The 21,506-nt window shown below is 30.0% G+C and overlaps 2 protein-coding genes across 3 annotated transcripts; both read right to left on the bottom strand.

Moving 5' to 3' along the window:
• Positions 1 to 2,993: 2,993 nt before the first annotated feature.
• On the bottom strand, positions 2,994 to 6,522 carry LOC127240266 (flavonoid 3'-monooxygenase-like). The gene is made up of 3 exons (XM_051258837.1): positions 5,995 to 6,522; positions 4,584 to 5,036; positions 2,994 to 3,780 (listed from the first exon to the last, which is right to left on the bottom strand). The coding sequence occupies exons 1-3, from the start codon at positions 6,457 to 6,459 to the stop codon at positions 3,133 to 3,135; spliced, it is 1,566 nt and encodes a 521-aa protein (XP_051114794.1). The 5' UTR covers positions 6,460 to 6,522; the 3' UTR covers positions 2,994 to 3,132.
• Positions 6,523 to 16,029: 9,507 nt separating this feature from the next.
• LOC127240275 (chaperone protein ClpB1) lies at positions 16,030 to 20,047 on the bottom strand. 2 transcript variants are annotated; one of them, XM_051258857.1, is made up of 7 exons: positions 19,833 to 20,047; positions 18,233 to 19,399; positions 17,967 to 18,148; positions 17,259 to 17,881; positions 16,897 to 17,176; positions 16,606 to 16,803; positions 16,030 to 16,520 (listed from the first exon to the last, which is right to left on the bottom strand). In XM_051258857.1, exons 2-7 carry the CDS (start codon positions 19,383 to 19,385, stop codon positions 16,218 to 16,220), a joined length of 2,739 nt encoding a protein of 912 aa, XP_051114814.1. In that variant the 5' UTR covers positions 19,386 to 19,399; positions 19,833 to 20,047; the 3' UTR covers positions 16,030 to 16,217. The 2 variants fall into 2 exon arrangements, with proteins under 2 accessions (XP_051114814.1, XP_051114806.1); XM_051258849.1 differs by having other exon boundaries at positions 16,031 to 16,520; positions 19,838 to 20,046.
• Between the last annotated feature and the right edge of the window lie 1,459 nt (positions 20,048 to 21,506).

Here is a 21,506-nt window from a genome sequence, read left to right as displayed (position 1 = left end):
GAAAGTGATATGGTATGTGGGACGGACAGAAACGGCAACGTAGACATGGTATCTGGGACGGAGGGAGTACAAATTAGGTAAAGTTTGACAAAAGAAAATCACTATAAGTCATTTGAAAAAATAAAAAAAGTAAATTTGTACCAATTAATATTTAACAAATCTTACAACTTAAATTATATTATAAAAATATTATTATTATTTTTAATTATATTAAAAATATTATCAAATCTTAGGGAGTGTATTCAATTGAGATTTTAATGGATTTTTTTTTTATTTGAAAAAGTCTATGAATTTACGTGGATTTAGAAAATCCACAGAGTCTAGGTTGAGTTTGATGAATTTCTACGGATTTGATTGAATTATTTATGGATTTATATGGATTTTATTGGATTGTAAAATAATTTTTTTATGAATATATATTAATTATATAAATTTATATCAAACAACAAATTTTATAAATATAATAAATAATTATTAATAAAATAATATTTAATATTAATAAATAATATATAAGTATTAATAATATAGAAGTATTCTAACATCTGTAATACTATTCTAAATTATTGATTTTAATTTTATAATTTTAGTATTATATTATCATTCAATATATCAAATTAGTTTTATATTACTTTATTAGTTACTATTATTATTATTGATATAATATTTTTACATAAAAAGTAAATATCGTATATAAATAAAATAAAAAAATATAATTTACGATTTTTTTTAAAAAAATATTAAAATAAATAAATAAATATAAATTAACGGTTCAACAAAAAATATATATTTAAATATCTATTTTACCGTTATCGTAAATGATAATATAGTGTATTCAATAATTGAAACGAAAAGACGACAATAATATATATTTATTGTGATAATAATATTTTCTAAAATTATATTTATAATATAAAAATATATATTTAAAAAAAATTCATAATAATTTGCTAATATATTTTAATTTTAAATTTTTATTTTTATAAAAAATTATAATAATAGTATTAAATATTATGATATTATTGATCACAACAACAACAATAACAACAACAACAACAACAACAATAATAATAATAATAATAATAATAATAATAATAATAATTTTAACAATCCATCGAAATCTGTGATGATCAGGAGAAATTTTTTTCTATACAAAAATTTCACAATTTTCCATTAAAATCCATAGACTTTCAAAGTCTATGGATGATTAAATACCTCAAGATTTTTAAAAGACTTTTAAAAGTTTGGATTGAATACCTTTAGATTTTAAAAGACTTTTAAAAGTGTTAGATTGAATACACCCAAATTTTGAAAGTCCAACAAAATCCTACAAAATCTATATTGAATACACTCCCTTTAATCTAAATTAACTAAATCTACTATAAACAATAAATTAAATATCTAAATAATAAATTGAATATCTAAAGTATTTCAACGTGGGGCAAAAGTAGGGATTTATCACGACTTTGATAATTGACGGGATGTCATGACGTGGTTTTATGTTCACATAATCGATGAGCATCCGAACCTCTAGTTTGGATCAGAATCGGTGACTCTACAATATCGTCGAAGCATATTGTGTTTTCCTGACGATGCATTAATATATGATGTATACAGGATATCAATATGTTGTCCATATTGTAAATATATGTTGTCATATGTAAAATATAAATGGCCTATGATTATGGAGGTAGTATTTTTTGAATTTTTCAAAAGATTTTTAAATTGTGATACGAAGAAATTTTATTTTTTTTTAAAAAAAAAAAGGTAAGCGTTTTGATCGAGCTCGTAAACAACTGACAAAATGACTTATACTTAGTTGTATAATTTATGGTAGTTGTGTTGTAGGCTCTCTTTTCAGATATTGTTTCTTACTAGCATCTTTTGTCCATCTATGTATATGTAATAATATCTGTATGCATCATCCGGACTCCCAATGATCACTTATCGTCTCGAAAAGAAATGTCACATTATTGATATAAGTAATTTAATCACTTAAAATCTATTCATACTCTATTCAATCTCGGGAGTATCATATTACCCTAAGAATCGGTCAACTGCTAGGCCCCTTAACAGTCCGGTTAACGATTATGAGATATCGTAGATCGGTTGTGATACCAATTGTAACACTCTAACGGGCAAGCCACGCAGACTAAGTGTATTAAGATCGTAGACAGGCCCACGGGAACGATATGAATAGTCTAATCAATTTATTTGAACTTTACTCATCTCTATTCAACCTTAAAAATATCACATTTTTCCCAACTCATATCTATTCAACTCTAGGATGTCATACTAATGTTTCGGAACCACTGATTTATTTTGATTTTACAGATTTAAATTTAGGATAAAATAAAGAGATCTAATTAAACTAAGAACCAAAACAATGTCCCTTGATTTTTGCTAAGTATGCCAACTTGATCATAAATTAAATTTCCTAAATAAAGGAAAAATGTATTATATTATATTCAGCTATTTTACAATTTTTATAACTTGAATATGAATTGAATTTCGTTAAATTAGGTAATTTAAGTAGATTAAATTATGATTTTGAAAAAATCACCCGACGCATGTGGGACAGTCATTGTAAGAACATCACACGCGGTTAAAAAACAAAAATGACAATTTTTGCAAATATGTAGAATATATTTTACCAATAAAATAAATAAAAAAATAAAAGTAATAATTAAATATACGAGATGGATTTTTTTTGAAATCTTTGCACTATTTTTATGAATTAATAGCTTATATTTCAACGGCCACTATCATGGTGTTTATTAATTTTAATTATAACAATAACCATGACTCTAAAATATTGAATGTCACAGAAAATATGAGTGTGATTGGTTTGTGTTTGAATATATATATATATATATATATATTAGTTTTGATTTAAATAATATTTTAGTGGAAAATTTTACAAATTAAATAATATTGTAGTGATTTTGATATAAAACCAACACCAAATATAACCATCATCGTAAACATCTAAACGGTAACTTAAAACAACGATAGTATCTTATTCATCGATACATATAAAGGATTAATATACATTAAAAACTTTAAAATACAATACTTTCTCAAATTTAAAGATATATATATATGTTTTAGTTTGAAAACTTAAAGCTAAGAATATTACAATAAAGCTTTGTAGACATCAGAGGTTAATCTTGGTTTTGGGTGAACCATCAACGGTTCAGCCCGTGGCAATGTAAGCCCACAACCTTCCTCCATATTTAATTTATCTGGCGACAGCCCATCGCTCAATTTGAAGTCAAAAGCATGGACCAATGTCGCCGTAAGAAATTGGACCATGCGTATACCTAAGTTCATCCCCACACAAATTCTCCGGCCCGCCCCAAATGGAATCAATTCAAAGTTCTTACCTTTGACATCGACATTGGGCCTTTCCCCACCTGGCAAGAACCTTTCAGGTCTAAATTCTAGTGGATCAATCCATGCATTAGGATCACGGGATATGGCCCAAATGTTGACAAGAAGCATAGAGCCTTTTGGAATGAAGTACCCGTTGATCTCACAATTTTCTTGTGCGACTCTTGGTAGAGAAATTGGGGCGGATGGATGGAGCCGAAAGTTTTCTTTGACTATGGCTTGCATGAATGTTAATTGGGATAAGTCCTCTTCGGTCACAAGACGGTTCTTTCCTACAACCGAGTCGAGTTCTTGTTGGGCTCTCGCCAATAAATTTGGATTGCGGATTAGTTCAGCTATAGCCCATTCCACGGTGCTCGACGTGGTATCAGTGCCGGCGATAAAGAGGTTCTACATTGATCGAAATTGCTCAAATTAGTTCGACTCACACATTTAGATAATAAAGCCATTCTAAGTAGAAAAATAATGTATATTTGATGAAATATTTTTGAAAATGTTAATTCTAATAAATATTTTACAAAAATTAAGATATCAAGTGAAAAAATAAATAAATAAATAAATAAAACAACGACACTAGCATAGTATTTGCATTTGTCACTTTTAATCAACTCTCCATTAAACTTAAGACCCTTAGACATATTGTATAATACTTTTTACACGAAAAAATACAAGTAATTAAATAAATAATTTTTTATAGTATTTTTGGATATAAAATCATTAATAATTATATAAATATCAAATAAAATATTTTTTATATACGTGTTTTTCTTGTTTATATATTCTTTCTCTTATGAATATATTTTATATAATTTTTTTTTAATGAAATTTATAAATATAAAAAAAATAATAAAAAAAATAATACTATTTATCAATGATTGATTTTTTATCGTCCTTACTTTATTCCTATCATCTTTCTTTACTTTCGTGTGGTACAAAACAAGTGTTGGCCTACATACCAATAAATTTGAAAGACTTATTTCAATACATAAATAATTCAATTTTGATGTGACTCATATGATTTTATTTTAATTTTTTTTTTTTCAATAGGAGTTTAGATATCATTTTTATTTTTCACAAAATAGTATTTTTTTTATATAAAAAATTGTAAAAATTGAATAGTAAAAAAAATAACAATGTCTAAAACACTTTAAACTTAAATGAAAACAAAAATTCATGAAGGCAAGAAAAGTTACCAAAAGCAATGCTTTGATCTCGGTGTCGGTAGGCCCGTCTCCCTCGGCATTATCAGAATCTTTCAAAGAGATCAACGTGCTCAAGAGATTCTCGTGTTTTGCGACATGATCCGAGCCGTTCATCTTGTGTTCCTCGAGGACTTTGGTCAAGAAGGCGTCGAAACGCAAGTGGATTTTCTTCATCTTAGCGGCCACTCCTTGCAAGTCCAAGCCCTCGAGCGGTGGAATAAAATCACCAATGGTGAAAGCACCCGACAACGCCATGAGCTCCACCATCATAGATTTAAATTCCTCGGGTTTGGCATCCCCGCCCCCACATTTGTGGCTAACCACCCGTCGTCCTAATATTATACGAGCTATTGCATTTGTCGTGCATATGTTAATCATTTCGCCTAAGTTTGCCGTGATTCCTTGTACGTTTGCGAGTGTGCGAACGAGGATTCCAACCTCTTCCTAAGAAGATAAAAAGAAAATGAAAAATTTATACACTATTCGCAAAATTTTATTGCATATTTTATTTTTGTGATAATTAAAATCATGAATAGTAATTTTATGACCATATCATATCACATCTTTTGCTATGAAACAATTCAATGTGTAACTATTTAAAATGACAGCTTAATATTCTAAATATTTCTACTTTACGTCTTTAATTTAGATTAAATGACAGTAATTTTAATTTATTACAAATATTATCATGGAATTTTTATTTTTTTTTTGTATTTCATTTTAATTGCTATATAGATAACAATAATATTTTTCATAGCTCTTTATAGTCATGAGATTATTAATGAAAATATCCAATCAAATACCAAAACTTTTTCCTATTTCTTTTCAAAAAAAAAAAACAACCAAACAAACAAGAAAAACAAACCAACCTTATTAATACAGGAGTATGGCAATTGGGCGAGTCTTCACAATGATTTAGTAAAATTTAATACTATATATTTTTATAATTATTTATATTATTTAAATTTATAATGATATACTTTGATTATTTTCATTACTACTTTTTTTTTTTTTTAAAAAATTACTATTGAAAAACATATTACCGCTTCAAATTATAATATATAACATATAAAATAAGAAGAAAAAAAAAACCTACAAAACATTCCAAAATAATTATCCTTTCCATTTTCGTCATATTTAAAACAATTATCTGATTTTCTTTTTTAGTATTTCACAACTATTCTTAATTATTACTCAATATTACTATATTTATATGAAAATTAAAATAATAATATTATTTGCCATAAAACAACACACATATATATATTTCAAATAAAAACATAAAATAAATAAATATTTTATTGAGTGAACTCACCGAAATCGTTTGTTTTGTGTTGAACGATCGGAAAATTAATTAATCGGAGATGGAGGATCGATCGGAAGGAGATAAATATATAATTACCTGTCGGATATGGCGGAAATCGTCCAACGCCTTGTTGGAGAAGAGATGCAGCGAGCTGGTTTTGCGAAGCAGCCTCCACCTCGGTCCGTACGGCGCGAACACCAGATCCTGGTAGTTATACGCCATGTACTTCGCGCCGGCGTTCGGCGGCCGGCTGGAGAAATTCGCGTCGTGAACTTTCAGAAACTGCTCCGCCGCCGCCGCCGAGGTCACCACCACCGCGTGCACGAGTCCGAATTTCAGGTGCAGGAGCGGTCCGTGCGCGCGCGCCAGCGCCGCCGTCGACTGGTGAAGCTTACGCCCCAGCTGAGGAAGGTTTCCGACGATCGGCCATGGCCTCGGCCCCGGCGGCAGCCGCCGCCCGCCGTCGCCGCTGCGGAATCTCCGGAGGAGGAACAAACAGAGAAACCCTAATACTGCCGTGCATATCAGCAAATCCGCACTCACTTGCATGTGGATTTGCATTACATGTGAATTTATGTGAAATTTAGAGTGAATTTAATGTGTATCTTGTGTGTCTATATATATACTAGTGGTCAGTGGACCTATGTGTCATAGGCCGGTGGCTGTTAAATAATGTACAATCACACTATATATCTTACAATATACTAGCTCCGTTCCATATATATTTATTTTTTGCACGAAATTTTATAAATATTAGTATTATATCAAAATACAGTAAAAAAAAAAGTCAAAAAATTAAATTAACGTATTGTATGATATAAATGTAATGATATTTGTGTAATATATTTAAAATTGGAAGGGTATTTGTAATGTTAATTAGATAGTACAATCTAAAAAACAAAATATATTTTTTTATAAGATGAACCAAAATAGAAAAATAAATATATTATTAAGGGACGGAGAAGTACGATCTTTTACACAAAAATTTAGTTTGATAGTACTAAATAGAATAATTTAGAAATTAAGCAATGTGACGAGAATTGAGTGATTTTGAGAGAAAAAATGTATATTTATTTTTATATTTGGTCATGTGATGAAATGAAATATTGTTAATTATTTTTTTATTTCAAAAATATTGTAATATATTTGAGATACGCCAAAAAAAAATATTTAAAAGTATTTGGGACGGAAAGAGAGTAATATTTACTTTTAGTTGATATTTTTATATAATATATGATAAATACTCATTTCGTCCTACTCGAAAATATCTTTTTGAGTTTTTATAGAAATTGAAAAATATTAGTATTTTATAGAGTAGTAAAAATTTGTAATATGTTGTGATATTTGTGCATTTTTTGACTTGATGTATAATTAACTTTATACGTAAGTGTATATTTATAATTTATATAAAAATAATAATTACTTGTAAGTGGAGCAGATTAAAATAATAAAAACATGATTTCAATTGAAACAGAAGGAGTATATAACAAAAAAAAATAATAATTAATATACTTGTTAAATGCTAAGGGGCTTTTTAAGAAAATGGCCTAAGTCAAACCGTGTTTTAAAATTGTAGCCCTCAAACCAATTTTGAAAGCTATTACAAATATTTTTATTAAAAATAAGAATAAATATCATTTAAGCCCTAAACTTCATTCTTCCTCAACGTTTCTTTTGGGCGACGCTGTGAGTTTTCTGCGATTTTCTTTTGCCAATCTCTGTCATTGCTGTTGGTGCCGCTCTTCTATGGTAATTGATTTTCAAAATTTTGTTCTCTTTCGTTCTATTTTGTTTTGATTATTGGTTTGGAAAATATTGATTGGCGGAGATTGTAATTTTTGTGTTTTGTTTGTTTTCATATAAATTTGTCTGAATCTCAATTCTCTTTTCTTTAAACTTTTTATATCTCTGATTTCCTATCGGATTGTTGAAAAAGTTTAAAAGTTGCTTCAATCTAGATTTATAAGGTATTATCCTATTATTTTTATTTATATTTTATTTTTTACTATTTCTTATTGTATAATCATATAATTTTCAGAATTTTTATTTATCATATTTAAATTTTTTATGGTATATATGATTTCTAATTTTTGTAATATTGCATATTCTATTGCCATGTTTATGTTTATACTATCTTATGTGAATGAATTTTCTCGATTTTATGGCAGTTCTTTTCTTCATGATTTATAATTAGTTTTTTGTAATTATTTTTTTGATGATTTACAGATATTCAAGAGTGAACATCTATTGACATCTACTGGGCATCTACATATATTTAAAGGTTAGTGCATCAATTGGTACAGTGATACATAAGCCTTTGATTTCATTAGTTCTTGGTATGAATAGGATGTGTGTGAAAAACTTTGTAATTGTTTGCTTATGAACGAGCATTATACAAGTGGTAGAAAACATATTTCGATTTGAAAGAAAGATCGAAACAGATGACAGTGGAGGAAAATTTTAAGTTAACTGCAGTAGTTCAAATGTACTATCCCGCCGAATGGCTTTCATACACTGTGGATCACAATCATATTCTATTGTATCAGACTTTCGTATAATGTTACAATCCCAAAATAGCAGAATATCAATATTGCTCTGGCCACTACTCGTCATCCGTTTATGTAAAAAAATATATATTAAATAAATATTCATTAGAATAAAATTAATATATTATAAAAATAAGCCATATATAAAAATATTAAAATAACAAATAGACATAAATACATTCTGCATTTAAATAATATATCAATATAAATCTTACAAATAATACCAAAAAACACCTAAGATGTTATAAAATTACAAACAAAAATACAACAATCACTAAACAATAAATACCTGAAAATACAATGCAAAACAGAATATTTCCTACCAACAATATAAAACAAAATATTATATGAAAACTATAAAATAATTTAGTCAAACAAATAATACCTGAAAATGTTTCTCTTCAGCAAAAGTTTTGCTTGAGGAATGAATAGGAAGGAAGTTAACATAGAAAAATTGAAATGCAGCAAAACCGTGAGGTAAATTAAGATTAAAAATATAGAAGTTCTCACAACTCCTATAATAAACAATAGAAGAGTTTCTATAACTATTTTTCATAAAAAAAAGTTTTTAAACCTCTTACATTACCAATTATAGTAGTTTTGAGAACTCCTATAATTTTTCTATACTAATGTCGAGTTAGTTGAGAAAGAAAGTAAGAGTTCTTGAAACTACTATTTTTTTATGTTTTAAGTGTTTTGAAAAGGTATATAATTTTAGATCCAAAGAGTTTTAAAAACTACTACAATATAAAAATATAGTAATTTTCAAAACTTGTTTGAGGACTAGAATTTTAAACCAAGGTTTGACTTAGGCCATTTTTTTAAAAAGCCATTGTTATTATCAAAATTATATGAACATATGACTTTAAGGATTTAGTTTGAGGTTTTGATCAAAATCTTTGGTTAAAAATATTTGAAAATAATATTCTTTTGGTTAAAAATATTTGAAAATAATATTCCATAGTATATTCTTTTTAGACTCAACCAAACATGTCCTTAAATTGATGTATTATTAATTATTAATTATTAATTTATTATAAATCAATTTTAGTCAATAATCTCAAATGGATCTGATTGCATGATGGATAGGCCTATTCTTTTTATTAGTTAATGTTTGTGTGGGGATTGGATTTTCTACTATTTATCTCTTTTTTTTTTCTCAAAAATATTAAATCAAACATCTATTTTTTATTTTTTATATTAAACTAAAAATTAATTTTTCATTCAAAAATCACATTAACACCTATTTATATCACATTATACAATTATTCAAATTCAAAATTTTTATTATTTAAATCCCAACTCAAAATCCAAACTCCCAAACAAACACACCAATATTTGTTATAAAATACTATGTCCGTCGGGGTCGAGTTGGCTCGTTTTATTAATGATACGGTATTTAAAGTAATATAATTTACTAAATTAATATTATTGAATTTAAATATTATTTTTATGTGATTATTATTATTATAAATTTAAAATAAAAATTAACATATATTATTAAAATAAATTTAAAATATGTGTATAAATATTTTAAATATTATATCTTAATAAAATATATGCAATATGTGTATCATTTTGTAGATAATAAAATTTTAAATAAAAAATAAATAACAAAATATATTTATTTATTTGTATTTAAGATAAACTAAATTTATAAAAAATGAGAATTTTAATTATAGATAAAAATATTTGTTTATTGAGGTGAGAGATAAAAATAAAAGGATTTTTTAGTAGATCTTAAGTGATTTATGATATTATATGTTATGAAGTTAATTAAATTGATATATATTTGTTAAGTATGTTTAAATTTAATAAATTTTATCATTTCAATTAAAATGAGACGGACAAAAAAAAATGAAACAGTTGAAATGAGACAAAAGAACATATAAGATAAGTAGATAAATAAATAGATAACCATAATATATAATTATATTTACATGAATATGTAGATATATATATATACACTAGAGGAGCCGTGCATGAAACCGTTAATTATAAATTCTATTGAATTATTAAAATTAATTATTGTAATTAAATATATAATATTTTAATACAATAATTATTTGAATATTTAAAATATTTCAAATGAATAATTTTTAGTATTTTGAATATTTGATATAGATAAATTTTATCGATTAAATATAGATATTACAAAAGTAATTTCTATATATAATATTGGTGGTGTTTACTTATATTTTTATGAATAATTTTTAAAATATAGTTTAATTGAAAATTGTATCGATAACAAATTTAAAATATTTGAACAAAGTCAAATCAAATTTTATTAACTTATCGTTGCCATTTTAATATAATTAAATTATAAAATACTTTCTCCATTCATGATAATTATGCCATATTTTTTATTCGTTAAATTTATGCATAATTTGTTTATAATAAAAATTTTATCCACCTACAATTTTATTATATTTATTTTAACAAATAATGATCAAATTTGCCATTATTATTTTTACTATAATATCCTCAATTTATCTTTTTAGCTACTCAACTTTCTTATTTGAATACTTTTACTTCTTAATATTTATGTCCAAACAATATGACATAAAAACTCCGGACTAATGGAGTTAAAAAAAAAAACATAATTATATTAAAATATCATTTTTTTTTTTTACTAAGTGTAAACTCTATTACATATCACAATATTTATTTTTATTTACATTAATACATCAAATTAAAATATAATGACAACTTCGATAAATTTGAAAATATGGTAACAAAACAATATATACATACAAAAGTATAAAAATATTACAATTTTCTTCATCCCACATAAAATATCATACATTCATACTTTCTAGTTATGTTTGTTTTATATGTCATGTCACTTTTTCCTTTTATTAAAAATAATTGTACACTTTAATCATATTTTAAATTTTATAATTTATAATTTTAATTAAACTAATTTTTTATCTTAATTTTAATTTATAATTATTTATATTATATTATAATTATTTTTACTAATACATCATTAATTATTAATTAATAATTTGTATCAAGTTGTTACTATTTTTTTTATTTATTCCATCATTTTTATCAATTATTTTAATAAATTTATCACATTATCATCACTTTATTTTTTCATATATAAATTTAATACTCCCTCCGTCCCAAAAAAGTGTCTTATTGAGAGTTGGTATGGGAATTAAAAGGAATAATAGTATTTAATTGAAAGCCGGTATAAAGCAGAACCTTTATTTTTTCAAGGATTTTAAAGAGTATATTATAGTAATAATTATGGGTAGTATGGAAAAATAGGAATATTTTGGTTATAAAGTGAAGACCACACATATTAAATAAGGAAATAAGACAATTGTTTCGAGACAGACGAAAATGGAAAAATAAAACAAATCTTTTGGGATATTAAAATATTATTAATATTTTTTAATCTCAATGTCCACACAAAATTTACATTTATTTTGCTTGACGAAAAAAGTATAATATATAATTAGTGATACGATGAACGTTTAAAAAAAACTTAAAATTTTTCTCTTTGAAATAGATCTGACAACTTTATTTTCATCTTAAAACTCGAACCATATTAAAGTGAAATGTAATAAATTAATTAGGATAAATTACCATTTGAATCTCTGTAATTTTTATTAAAAAAAAAAAAAAAAAACACATAACATAATTCAAATAAAAATTAAGGCCACACAATAAAAAAAAATTAAAAAATAAAATGAAAATAGATCTACAGTAAAAAAAATCAAATATTATTTGTGTGTTTGTTTGAGGAATTTTGTGGGATTTATACTATTCGTATAAAAATTTTCCTCCAAAATCATCAAATTAAATATTTATTTTTTATATTATATAAAAAATCAATTTTACATTCAAAAATATAACATCAATTTTTATTTAGATCACATCATATAACTATTCAAATTCAAAATTTTTACTATTTAAATCTCAATCCAAAATTCAACCAAACAAACACACAATCAATCTAATCAAAAAAATTATTTATATAATAATTATTTTCTTTAATATGTTTTAAATTTACTTCTACGGCGTTCACCCACCTGACACTTTTTTTTTTTGTTATTTATTATTATTAATTTTAATTGGTGGATCCCACGATAGAAAAACGAAAAATAAAAAATAATAATAATAATAAAAATCATATGACACCACGTGGCGAACAACTTTCCCAAATAAAAATTAAGGCCACACAATAACGCATCATAAAATTCAACTTGTCAACATCGTCATATGATAAATATGATATACTATAAGATTTTAGAAAATAATAATATTATTATTATTACGTGAAAAAGTAAATTAAAAAATATCATAAAATAATTAACAAGAGGGTAATATGACAAAATTGAAAATAAAGCCGATTCGAAGATATCCTGTGCCCCACAAAATGAATTAGGTAGCGATGGCATCTTTGCGATGGAATTTACGAGGAATTTAACCCTAAGCTCAAAATCTACCATATTGTCATAATTGAGATAAAAACAAAGCAAAATAAATATAACTTTATTCCATTAGTATAGTCGAATTTGGATTAACCCCTCCCGATAAAACCGCTAGGGTTTCTGCCATTACTCCCACGAGATATGAAAAGTAATGGTTGTTGCGTCTAGACCTGGGATCACAACCCTTTTTATATCCCTTATTATTAATTGACCTCATCACTCAATTAATAATTTACCGGGTTTCTGCACATTGGAGGCCCGCACTTACTAAATACATTTAAACTCAATATATTTATAGATCACTTAATATAGGCTTAATCTGACTGATAGCCCAAATAGTTACATTTAACCCACAATTGAATTTTTAATCCAACACTTCGGTGATATGGTTTTGTTCTTGAAGATAAACCATTTTCGTATTCAGCTTAAGTTGCATCACAATAAGTTGGAGCTCTAGCGAATAAAACAATAATATAATTAAATTTTAGTAAGAAGGCTTCTCGGAAATTGACCAGAGAAGGGAGGAGAGGAGAGAGCTCGATGTTGATTGGTTGATTTGAGAATGAAGATTGATACTTTTTATATAGGCGTCTCTACTTGATTAAAATGACAGAAGATTAATTACGACCATAATTACGGCCTTAATTATCGATATAATCGGTGCTATAATCTACTTTAATTTCAAACATTCTATTTAAGATGATTATAATTATGTAAATTTCAAACATTATGTTGGAAAGATCGTAATTTAAGCTAATTTCAAACTTTCCGTTTGATATTATAATGGATCTATCATCCGGATGGTCCTACGACTTACGTTATACACAAGAGTTTAACTTTTGGTTGTACAATTTAGTTTGCCTCGAGACATGCAAAATTAGTCCGATATTAGCCAAGCCTCATATTCAATATATATATATATATATATTATATATTTAATCCAAATTAATTTGGTTCATCGGCTTGTCGCATTTTCACTCATCGATTTTTCAGTTTCATAAATTTTAAATTTAATTTTTGTTAATTCAATTTCATCGATTAAATAATTAACCGATTATCCAACAATCCCCCACCCAAATGAAAATTCCCATAAAAAGTGCACAACTCAGTCTCAGAGAAACATTGATACATCAAAATAGATAGTGTAGCTTTGAATTTTTCATAGTCTATATTTCAAAGTGTATTTATAGTCCACTTGACATGATGTATTGAACTTTTTCATCTAAAGTGTATACTGAGTCAATAATATTAACGTATAACTATCTCAACCTCATTTTATTTTCACATTTTGATTTGTTTCGGTCATGGATCATGTATTTGGATTTATAAGTTCTTTTTTTTTTAAGAGACCTACTCTTCACACTTTTATAAGTAATTCTATCTTAAAGTTAAAGTATTTAAATCATACTTTTAGGATTATTAAGAGTTATTGGCTCAATTTCACTACTTTTGTACATTTCAATACTCGTTGCTTTTGGAGAACTGGTGATCGAGTATTCGTGTCGAATTTTTACAGATTAATTATTCCATTGAACCAAAGCTTGAAAATTTTGATTAAGTTATCACTATAATCGTCTATAACTTGTAGATTTCAAGTCCATCTCCTTTAGCAATTTATACATTTGATCCCTCTTTAATTTTTTGGATAATGGATTCGTTAGGTTTTTTATTGACTTTACATAGTTAATGGTAAAAATCCCACTTGTGATCAAATATTTTATATTGTTATATCTACGTTCTATATGTTAGGATTTAACATTGTAAACTCTAGGTTTAATATGGAATATCATTAAAAAAGTTTCTAAGCCCTTCAACCTCTTTAATAGCTTTTTCCAAAGCGATGAACTTCGATTTCAAAGTGGATTGTGCAATATATGCCTATTTTGTGGATTTTTACGAAATAGTTCTACCTCCGATAGTGAATGCACATTCACTCGTAGACAACGAATCTTTCGTATCGAATATCCAATTAGCATCACAATACCCTTCAACTACTGGAAGATGTATCATATAGTGGATGCCAAAGGCAAGAGTAAATTTCAAATAACTTACTTTTAGTGTATCGACTTGATTTGTTTACTACACCAGCTAGGTCAGACCTTGTACAATTTGTTAAGTACATCAAATTTTCAATTATTTTAGCATATTCTTTCTCAGTACTTTTTCCATATAATGAGACTAGGTTAATACAATGGCGTTGTCACGTCGTAAAATTCTCATTCCGAGAATAATATCGGCTAACATCTCTAATCTTGATCAGTAAGTCATATACATAAGACATACTACTGTAATTATATAAGGTATTTCTTTAACGCAGACACTGGGGTCACATACCTTCTACACCTGTCACTTCAAATTGTTTGAATTTTACAATCAAATTAATTTTATGTCTCGTTGTTTAAGTTTCTGAAAACTTCAATTGTTTTTTTGTTTTTCATTAATGGGTAAAGATAGCATATGTAATAGTAAGAAATATTTTTTTATACCTCTAATTTGCAGTAATTTCAAATCACTTGCCAATAAATTAATTTCAATGGCTTAATAATTTTTCGATAGAAAAAAAAATGTTGAGTATTTTAACCTTTACATAAATTTCACACATTCTTTGAATGTTTATGATAAATTTGTATCTATTGATCTTTTTATAACATTCAGGTTCATATAATTTTTCTTAACCTACAAAATCATAAATAAAAAATTTTAAATTAAATATAAAGAATAAATATTGTTATTATTTCTATAACTAAGCCAAACAACCCTTGATGTGGGCTAGACTTATCATCATATCAAACTTATCATCATATCAAGCATAGTTTGCTCGAAGGTTTATCCAGTGAAACATAGTCCGTCTAGTGTAACTTGTTTTGACGGACTTAATTTAAAAAGTATTAAATTCGGTCAAAAATTTATTGTAGTTGCGACAGATATAAAAAAAGAGTTAGCCGACGCCCAAAACCGTCCAACCCAAACCTGTAAACCCAATTCGTATTTCACATGCCCATTTTACAATGTACTTTTTGTAAACCACAATTAATTATGGACTTAGTTGATATATAGAATTGACTTATCTATTTCTAATAGTAATTGATAAGTATTATCCTGTCTGTAAACAAACCAAGAGAGGAAGAGAGATAGGAACCAAGAGATGGGAGAGCAATTTGCAATTTGTAAAGAACAAGGCCCCGAAAACGGCCTTCCGATTACATTAAACAGTTGTTCAGATACAAAAGCAAAAACACTACAACGCCATCGAGAGCATTAAGCACAAAAAACCAACAAACATCGAACTCCATATATATATATATATATATATATTTCAGCAGCCTGTTTACTCATCCATCTCATCTTCGTCGTCGTCGATCTCTTCAATCTTCATCCGCTTCACCGCCTGGGCGGCGTCCGGACGAGCAGCGCCGTTCGGCAGCTGAATCAAGATATCTGACTTCTCCCCGGTGGCAGCATTCACCAGCCCTCCATTTTTCTCGACCCTATACGTCAAATCCTTCCCATCCGACGATGCATCAATGAACACGGTCGAGTTCTCGTCGATCTCCTCCCTTATAAGCATCTTCGACAGCTCTGTCACCACCCGTTTCTCCAGCCATCGCCTTATCGGACGCGCACCGTACACCTAAAACACAAATCGAATGCATAACATCAGCTACCGACGTCTGAATAGAAAAATTACAAGTTGTATCATTATATGCGACGCTTACCGGATCATAGCTTTCAGCTAATATGACGTCGGTGGCTGCCTCGGTTACGCCCAGCGCGATACCCCTCTCCGCCAGACGGCTCGCCACGTCTTTCAACTGTAGGCGGCAGACTCTCTGCAGCTGGTCGTGCGAGAGAGGATCGAACACGACTATCTCGTCTAGACGGTTGAGGAGCTCGGGTTTGAAATGCTGCCTCACCTGATGCAAGCGTAAAATTGAATAAGCCATTCATCGAACGACGATTAATAAACGAGTGTAAACGAATGGGGGCGGAGATAAAATTTATCGTACCTCCTGCATCACCATTTCCCGGGCGCTCTGCATGGAGGACTTCCCGACTAATCCCCTCAACAGATGCTCAGCGCCAAGGTTCGATGTCATGATAATGACGGTGTTCGTGAAGTCGACAGTCCGGCCTTGGCCGTCAGTCAGCCTTCCGTCATCCAAAACTTGGAGCAAAGTGTTGAATACCGTTGGATGGGCCTTCTCAACTTCGTCGAAGAGGATGACGCTGTACGGCCGCCTGCGCACAGCTTCGGTAAGTTGTCCGCCTTCTTCATGTCCGACATAACTGCACAATACGAAATCCATCGGTGAGATAAAAAAAAGCTTTCTCCGGTATCAGGTAATCATCAAAAGTATCTCAAACTTACCCCGGTGGGGCGCCGATCAGTCGAGCAACAGAGTGTTGCTCCATGTATTCGGACATGTCGATCCTCACCATCAAGCTATCGTCGTCAAAAAGTTGCTCAGCCAGGGCCTTGGCGAGCTCTGTCTTGCCGACACCAGTCGGTCCCAGGAAAAGGAACGATCCCGTCGGCTGCTGAGGTCTTCCAAGACCAGCTCTCGACCTCAACACAGCCTCCGCAACAGCAGTAACTGCTTGATCCTGCCCGACAACCCTTTGGTGCAGCCTATCAGCGAGGCCAATTAGTCTCTCCTTGTCGTTTTGGCCAAGCCGTGTGACGGGTATTCCGGTCCAACGGCTCACGACTTCTGCAATTTGATCCGGTCCGACAGTTTCTGTCAGCATCCCACTCTCAGTCGAAGTAGCTTCGAGCTTGGCTATGGCGCTCTCGACTTCCTGTATCGCACCATATTTCAAGTCTGCAGCTCTTGCAAGATCATATCGTCGCTCAGCTTCCTGCAAGGCATACATGAGCTCATCCCTCCTCTGTTTCAGCCTTCGGAGCTCATCGATTCTTTCTTTCTCCTTACTGTATCTCATCTTCAGCGGCTGCAGTTTGTCTCTCAGATCATCAAGTTCCTTTCGGACCTGAAATTTCGCACAAAATAGTTAGTCTATAGCAAATATTCAATCAAAACTTCACCTAGCAGTGTCGAAACAAGTAAATACTCACTTCAACGAGCCGAGCCTTACTAGCTTTGTCCTTCTCCTTCTCAAGGGCATGAAGCTCGACCTCCAATTGGATCCGCTTCCTCTCCAAATTATCAATAACTTCCGGCTGGCTGTCGAGCTGTACTCTCACATTGGCACATGCCTCGTCAACAAGATCGATTGCCTTGTCAGGTAAATGCCTCCCTGCAACAGAATTAACCAAATTTCAGCTAACTAGGATCAAGAAACCATACAAAAATTTCCTACATTATACACCAAGACACATACCAGTAATGTAACGAGCAGATAATTGAGCCGCAACGACAAGGGCACGATCCTGAATCTTGACACCATGATGCCCTTCGTATTTCTCCTTCAAACCTCTGAGAATGCTGATCGTATCCGGGACGCTAGGCTCGGCAACATAAACCTGCTGGAAACGTCGCTCGAATGCAGCATCTTTTTCGACGTATTTCCTGTACTCTTCAAGTGTAGTTGCGCCTATACACCTCAACTGACCCCTCGCAAGCATTGGTTTGAAGAGATTGGCTGCATCCATCGATCCCTCAGTCCGTCCGGCGCCAAGAACAAGATGAATTTCATCAATGAATAATATCACTTTCCCTTCAGCCTCTTCAACTTCTTTAAGAACAGACTTCAATCTCTCCTCGAATTCTCCTCTGTATTTAGCTCCGGCGATCAATGCACCCATGTCCAATGCTATAAGCCTCACGTCAGCGAGATTACTCGGAACATCACCACTAACAATCCTCTGAGCTAATCCTTCAACCACAGCAGTTTTACCCACACCAGGCTCTCCAATCAGGACAGGATTGTTCTTAGTCCTCCTTGAAAGGATCCTTACTACCCTTCGAATTTCTTCGTCCCTACCGATCACAGGATCGAGCTTCCCAGCCTGCTCAACAAGATCTCTACCGTACGTCTTTAAAGCCTGGAAATTTGAATCCCCTGATGCACTCTCTACCTTCTTCCCTTCCTTCCCCCGCAGCTTATCAACTTCAGCCTTCACCTTGGTAACAGTCACGCCGGCCTCCTTCAATAGCTCTTGAATCTGTGAATCCTCCAGCAGTCCTAGAATCAATTGATCGACAGCCAAATGTGTGTCACCGCGTGATTTCTGCAAAGACTGTGCTCGACGGATCACTTTGATTAGAGTAGTGCTGGCGGGTATTTCATCAGGGGGAGGTGATTGGGAAGGCAGTTTCTTCATCGCCTGATTGATTACTCTCTCCACCGATTTTGCAGCGTCGTCACCCCCTCCGGCGCCGACGATTGCCTGACGGAAGATACCATGGGGATCGGCGATTAAAGCTGCTGCAATGTGAAGAGGAGTAAACTGAGCGTGGCCGGCGTTCATAGCCAGTTCATGACCCCCGGCCAGAGCCTCATTGGTCTTGTGGGTGAACTTTTCAGGATTCATTGTTCAATTTGAATCTGTTTAGATAAAAAAGGATGAGTCAGTCGACTATTTGATCAAGAAGTGCAGAATTTTATCATTTTTCATTTAAGAACATTCAGTTTAGAGAAAAGCAGAATCTGGAACTATGGCACGCAAAAAACAAAGAATTCCCCAATTTTCATAAAGGATGAAGAACAAAACGTCAGAATTCCACGATTCGACTTCTGGAAATTTCAATCAGTTCAATTCATTGACAATTCCTCTTTCGAAAACCAACAAATTAAACAAAATCACATTTCCAAAATAGTGAAACCACCGCTCTAACAAACCGAACACACCAACCCGCACTCTGTTCCACACTTCACAGCAGATGATAAACAAAAACAGCACAAACAGCAACAAACGAATAGCATAAAAATTCCAAGTATCGCACAAGTACATAAACTCAACGAAAGTGCAACATCTAACCTTACCTTCGTAATCCCGTTGAAACGAAAACCGTAAAATCTCCGACCAAAATACAACGCCTAAAGAAGAAAACCACGATAATATGATGTGTTGCGAGCTCTTGAATTCTTCGGAATGAGATCGTGCGTCGAATTTGCGTCTGAAATGCAATGAAGCGAATCGCCAAGAACCTTGCTTTTTCATGAACCGAAAGAGAAATCTGGAATTTTCGAAGGTAGTGCTAGAAGCTACCAGACTCTCATAATCGCATATACTATAAATATTATAATAATATAAAAATATATTTATATATTTTAATTTCATTAATTTGGCTTTCGGGATATATCCCGCCTCATGCGGTATTTTCTGGAGAGTCCTTTTTTTTTTTTCTTTTTTTTTTTTATATAGGTTCATTTCCTCTTTTAGCTTAAGTAAAAAAAGATTTAAGGGGTCAAAATTCGAGTTTATTGCAATATGGGACTTAATTTACTGACCTAATTTACCATCTGCGATTCCTACTTAAAATAAAAATAAAAATAAATAAAGAATTGCACCAGTAAATTTAAATAAATTGGTAGATCCCACATTGTAAGTGTTAAACCAATATTTGTCATTTTATTTTAAATTAGGTTTATTTGACCATATCTATTGATTTCCGGTAATAAATTCTCTCTTTCACACCAGTAAATCACTTTTAATGGAGTGTATATATATATATTTATATATTTATTGAGTGCTACTAATGTATCATAAAATTAAAACTTCTCATTGCGAGGTATAATAGCGCGACTTTTCATGGTTTTTTTTTTTAAAAAAAAAGAAAATAAAACTTCTCATAATAATGAACTTGTAATCACAATATTTGTGAGTTAAAAAAAAAATAATAATAATAATAATTCTCATGGTGAAAGATAAACTTGTGGTCATGTGATTATAATTTTAAATTATTGATATTTTTAAATTTTACTGCCCTACATGGCTACTTGTATAAATCATATTTATATTTATCTTTATTTAAATTTTATTTAAGAGGTTCATATATTCATAATTATTATTATGAACAAATATTCATGTTTATAAAGACATTTATTTCGTACCATTTTAAATATAAAAAGTAAAAATATATCTAAATCATAGAAAAGGATTTTATTTTATTTTTGTTTATGTATGTATTTATCATAAACGTGTCTATCATAACATAGAGTGATGATGATGAAAGTACTTTTATTTATGATGATGAAAAATTGTTGTATTTATGGTAAAAAATGGTGAGTCAAGCAAAACTCAAGAGAATGCATATTTTAAAAAATATTTCAAAGATGATTGTGATAGTAACGAAACCGTTGAAATGGATATTTGTAAAGTGATAGAAGCTTATGAAGAAGTTGTTGCCGAACAAAATATATGTATGGCAAGAAATAAGAAGCTGATCAACATACTATATCGATTTAAAGCTAGAGTCCAAAAGGCCGAAGAAATTAATGAGCAAACGTTCGAGACTTGTGAACGTCTTCAGAAAAGGAAATCAAACAACTAATAGTTGAGATGACAAGCTGAAAAAAGAAAATGAGGGGTTTAAAAAAAAAGGAAAGGAAAGTTTGGTGAAGTTTGTCGATCGAAAAGTCATTCGAATATCAAAGAAGAATTGATTATCAAGAATCAATGGTTTCAAAACTAACTATTTTTGTGAAGGGA

The sequence above is a fragment of the Andrographis paniculata genome, unplaced genomic scaffold (genome assembly GCF_009805555.1).
Source record: "Andrographis paniculata isolate CXL003 unplaced genomic scaffold, ASM980555v1 Contig18END, whole genome shotgun sequence".
Classification (NCBI taxonomy): Eukaryota; Viridiplantae; Streptophyta; class Magnoliopsida; order Lamiales; family Acanthaceae; genus Andrographis; species Andrographis paniculata.
Note: the sequence above shows the minus strand (reverse complement) of the source record. Positions and strands in the feature narration are given on the sequence as shown.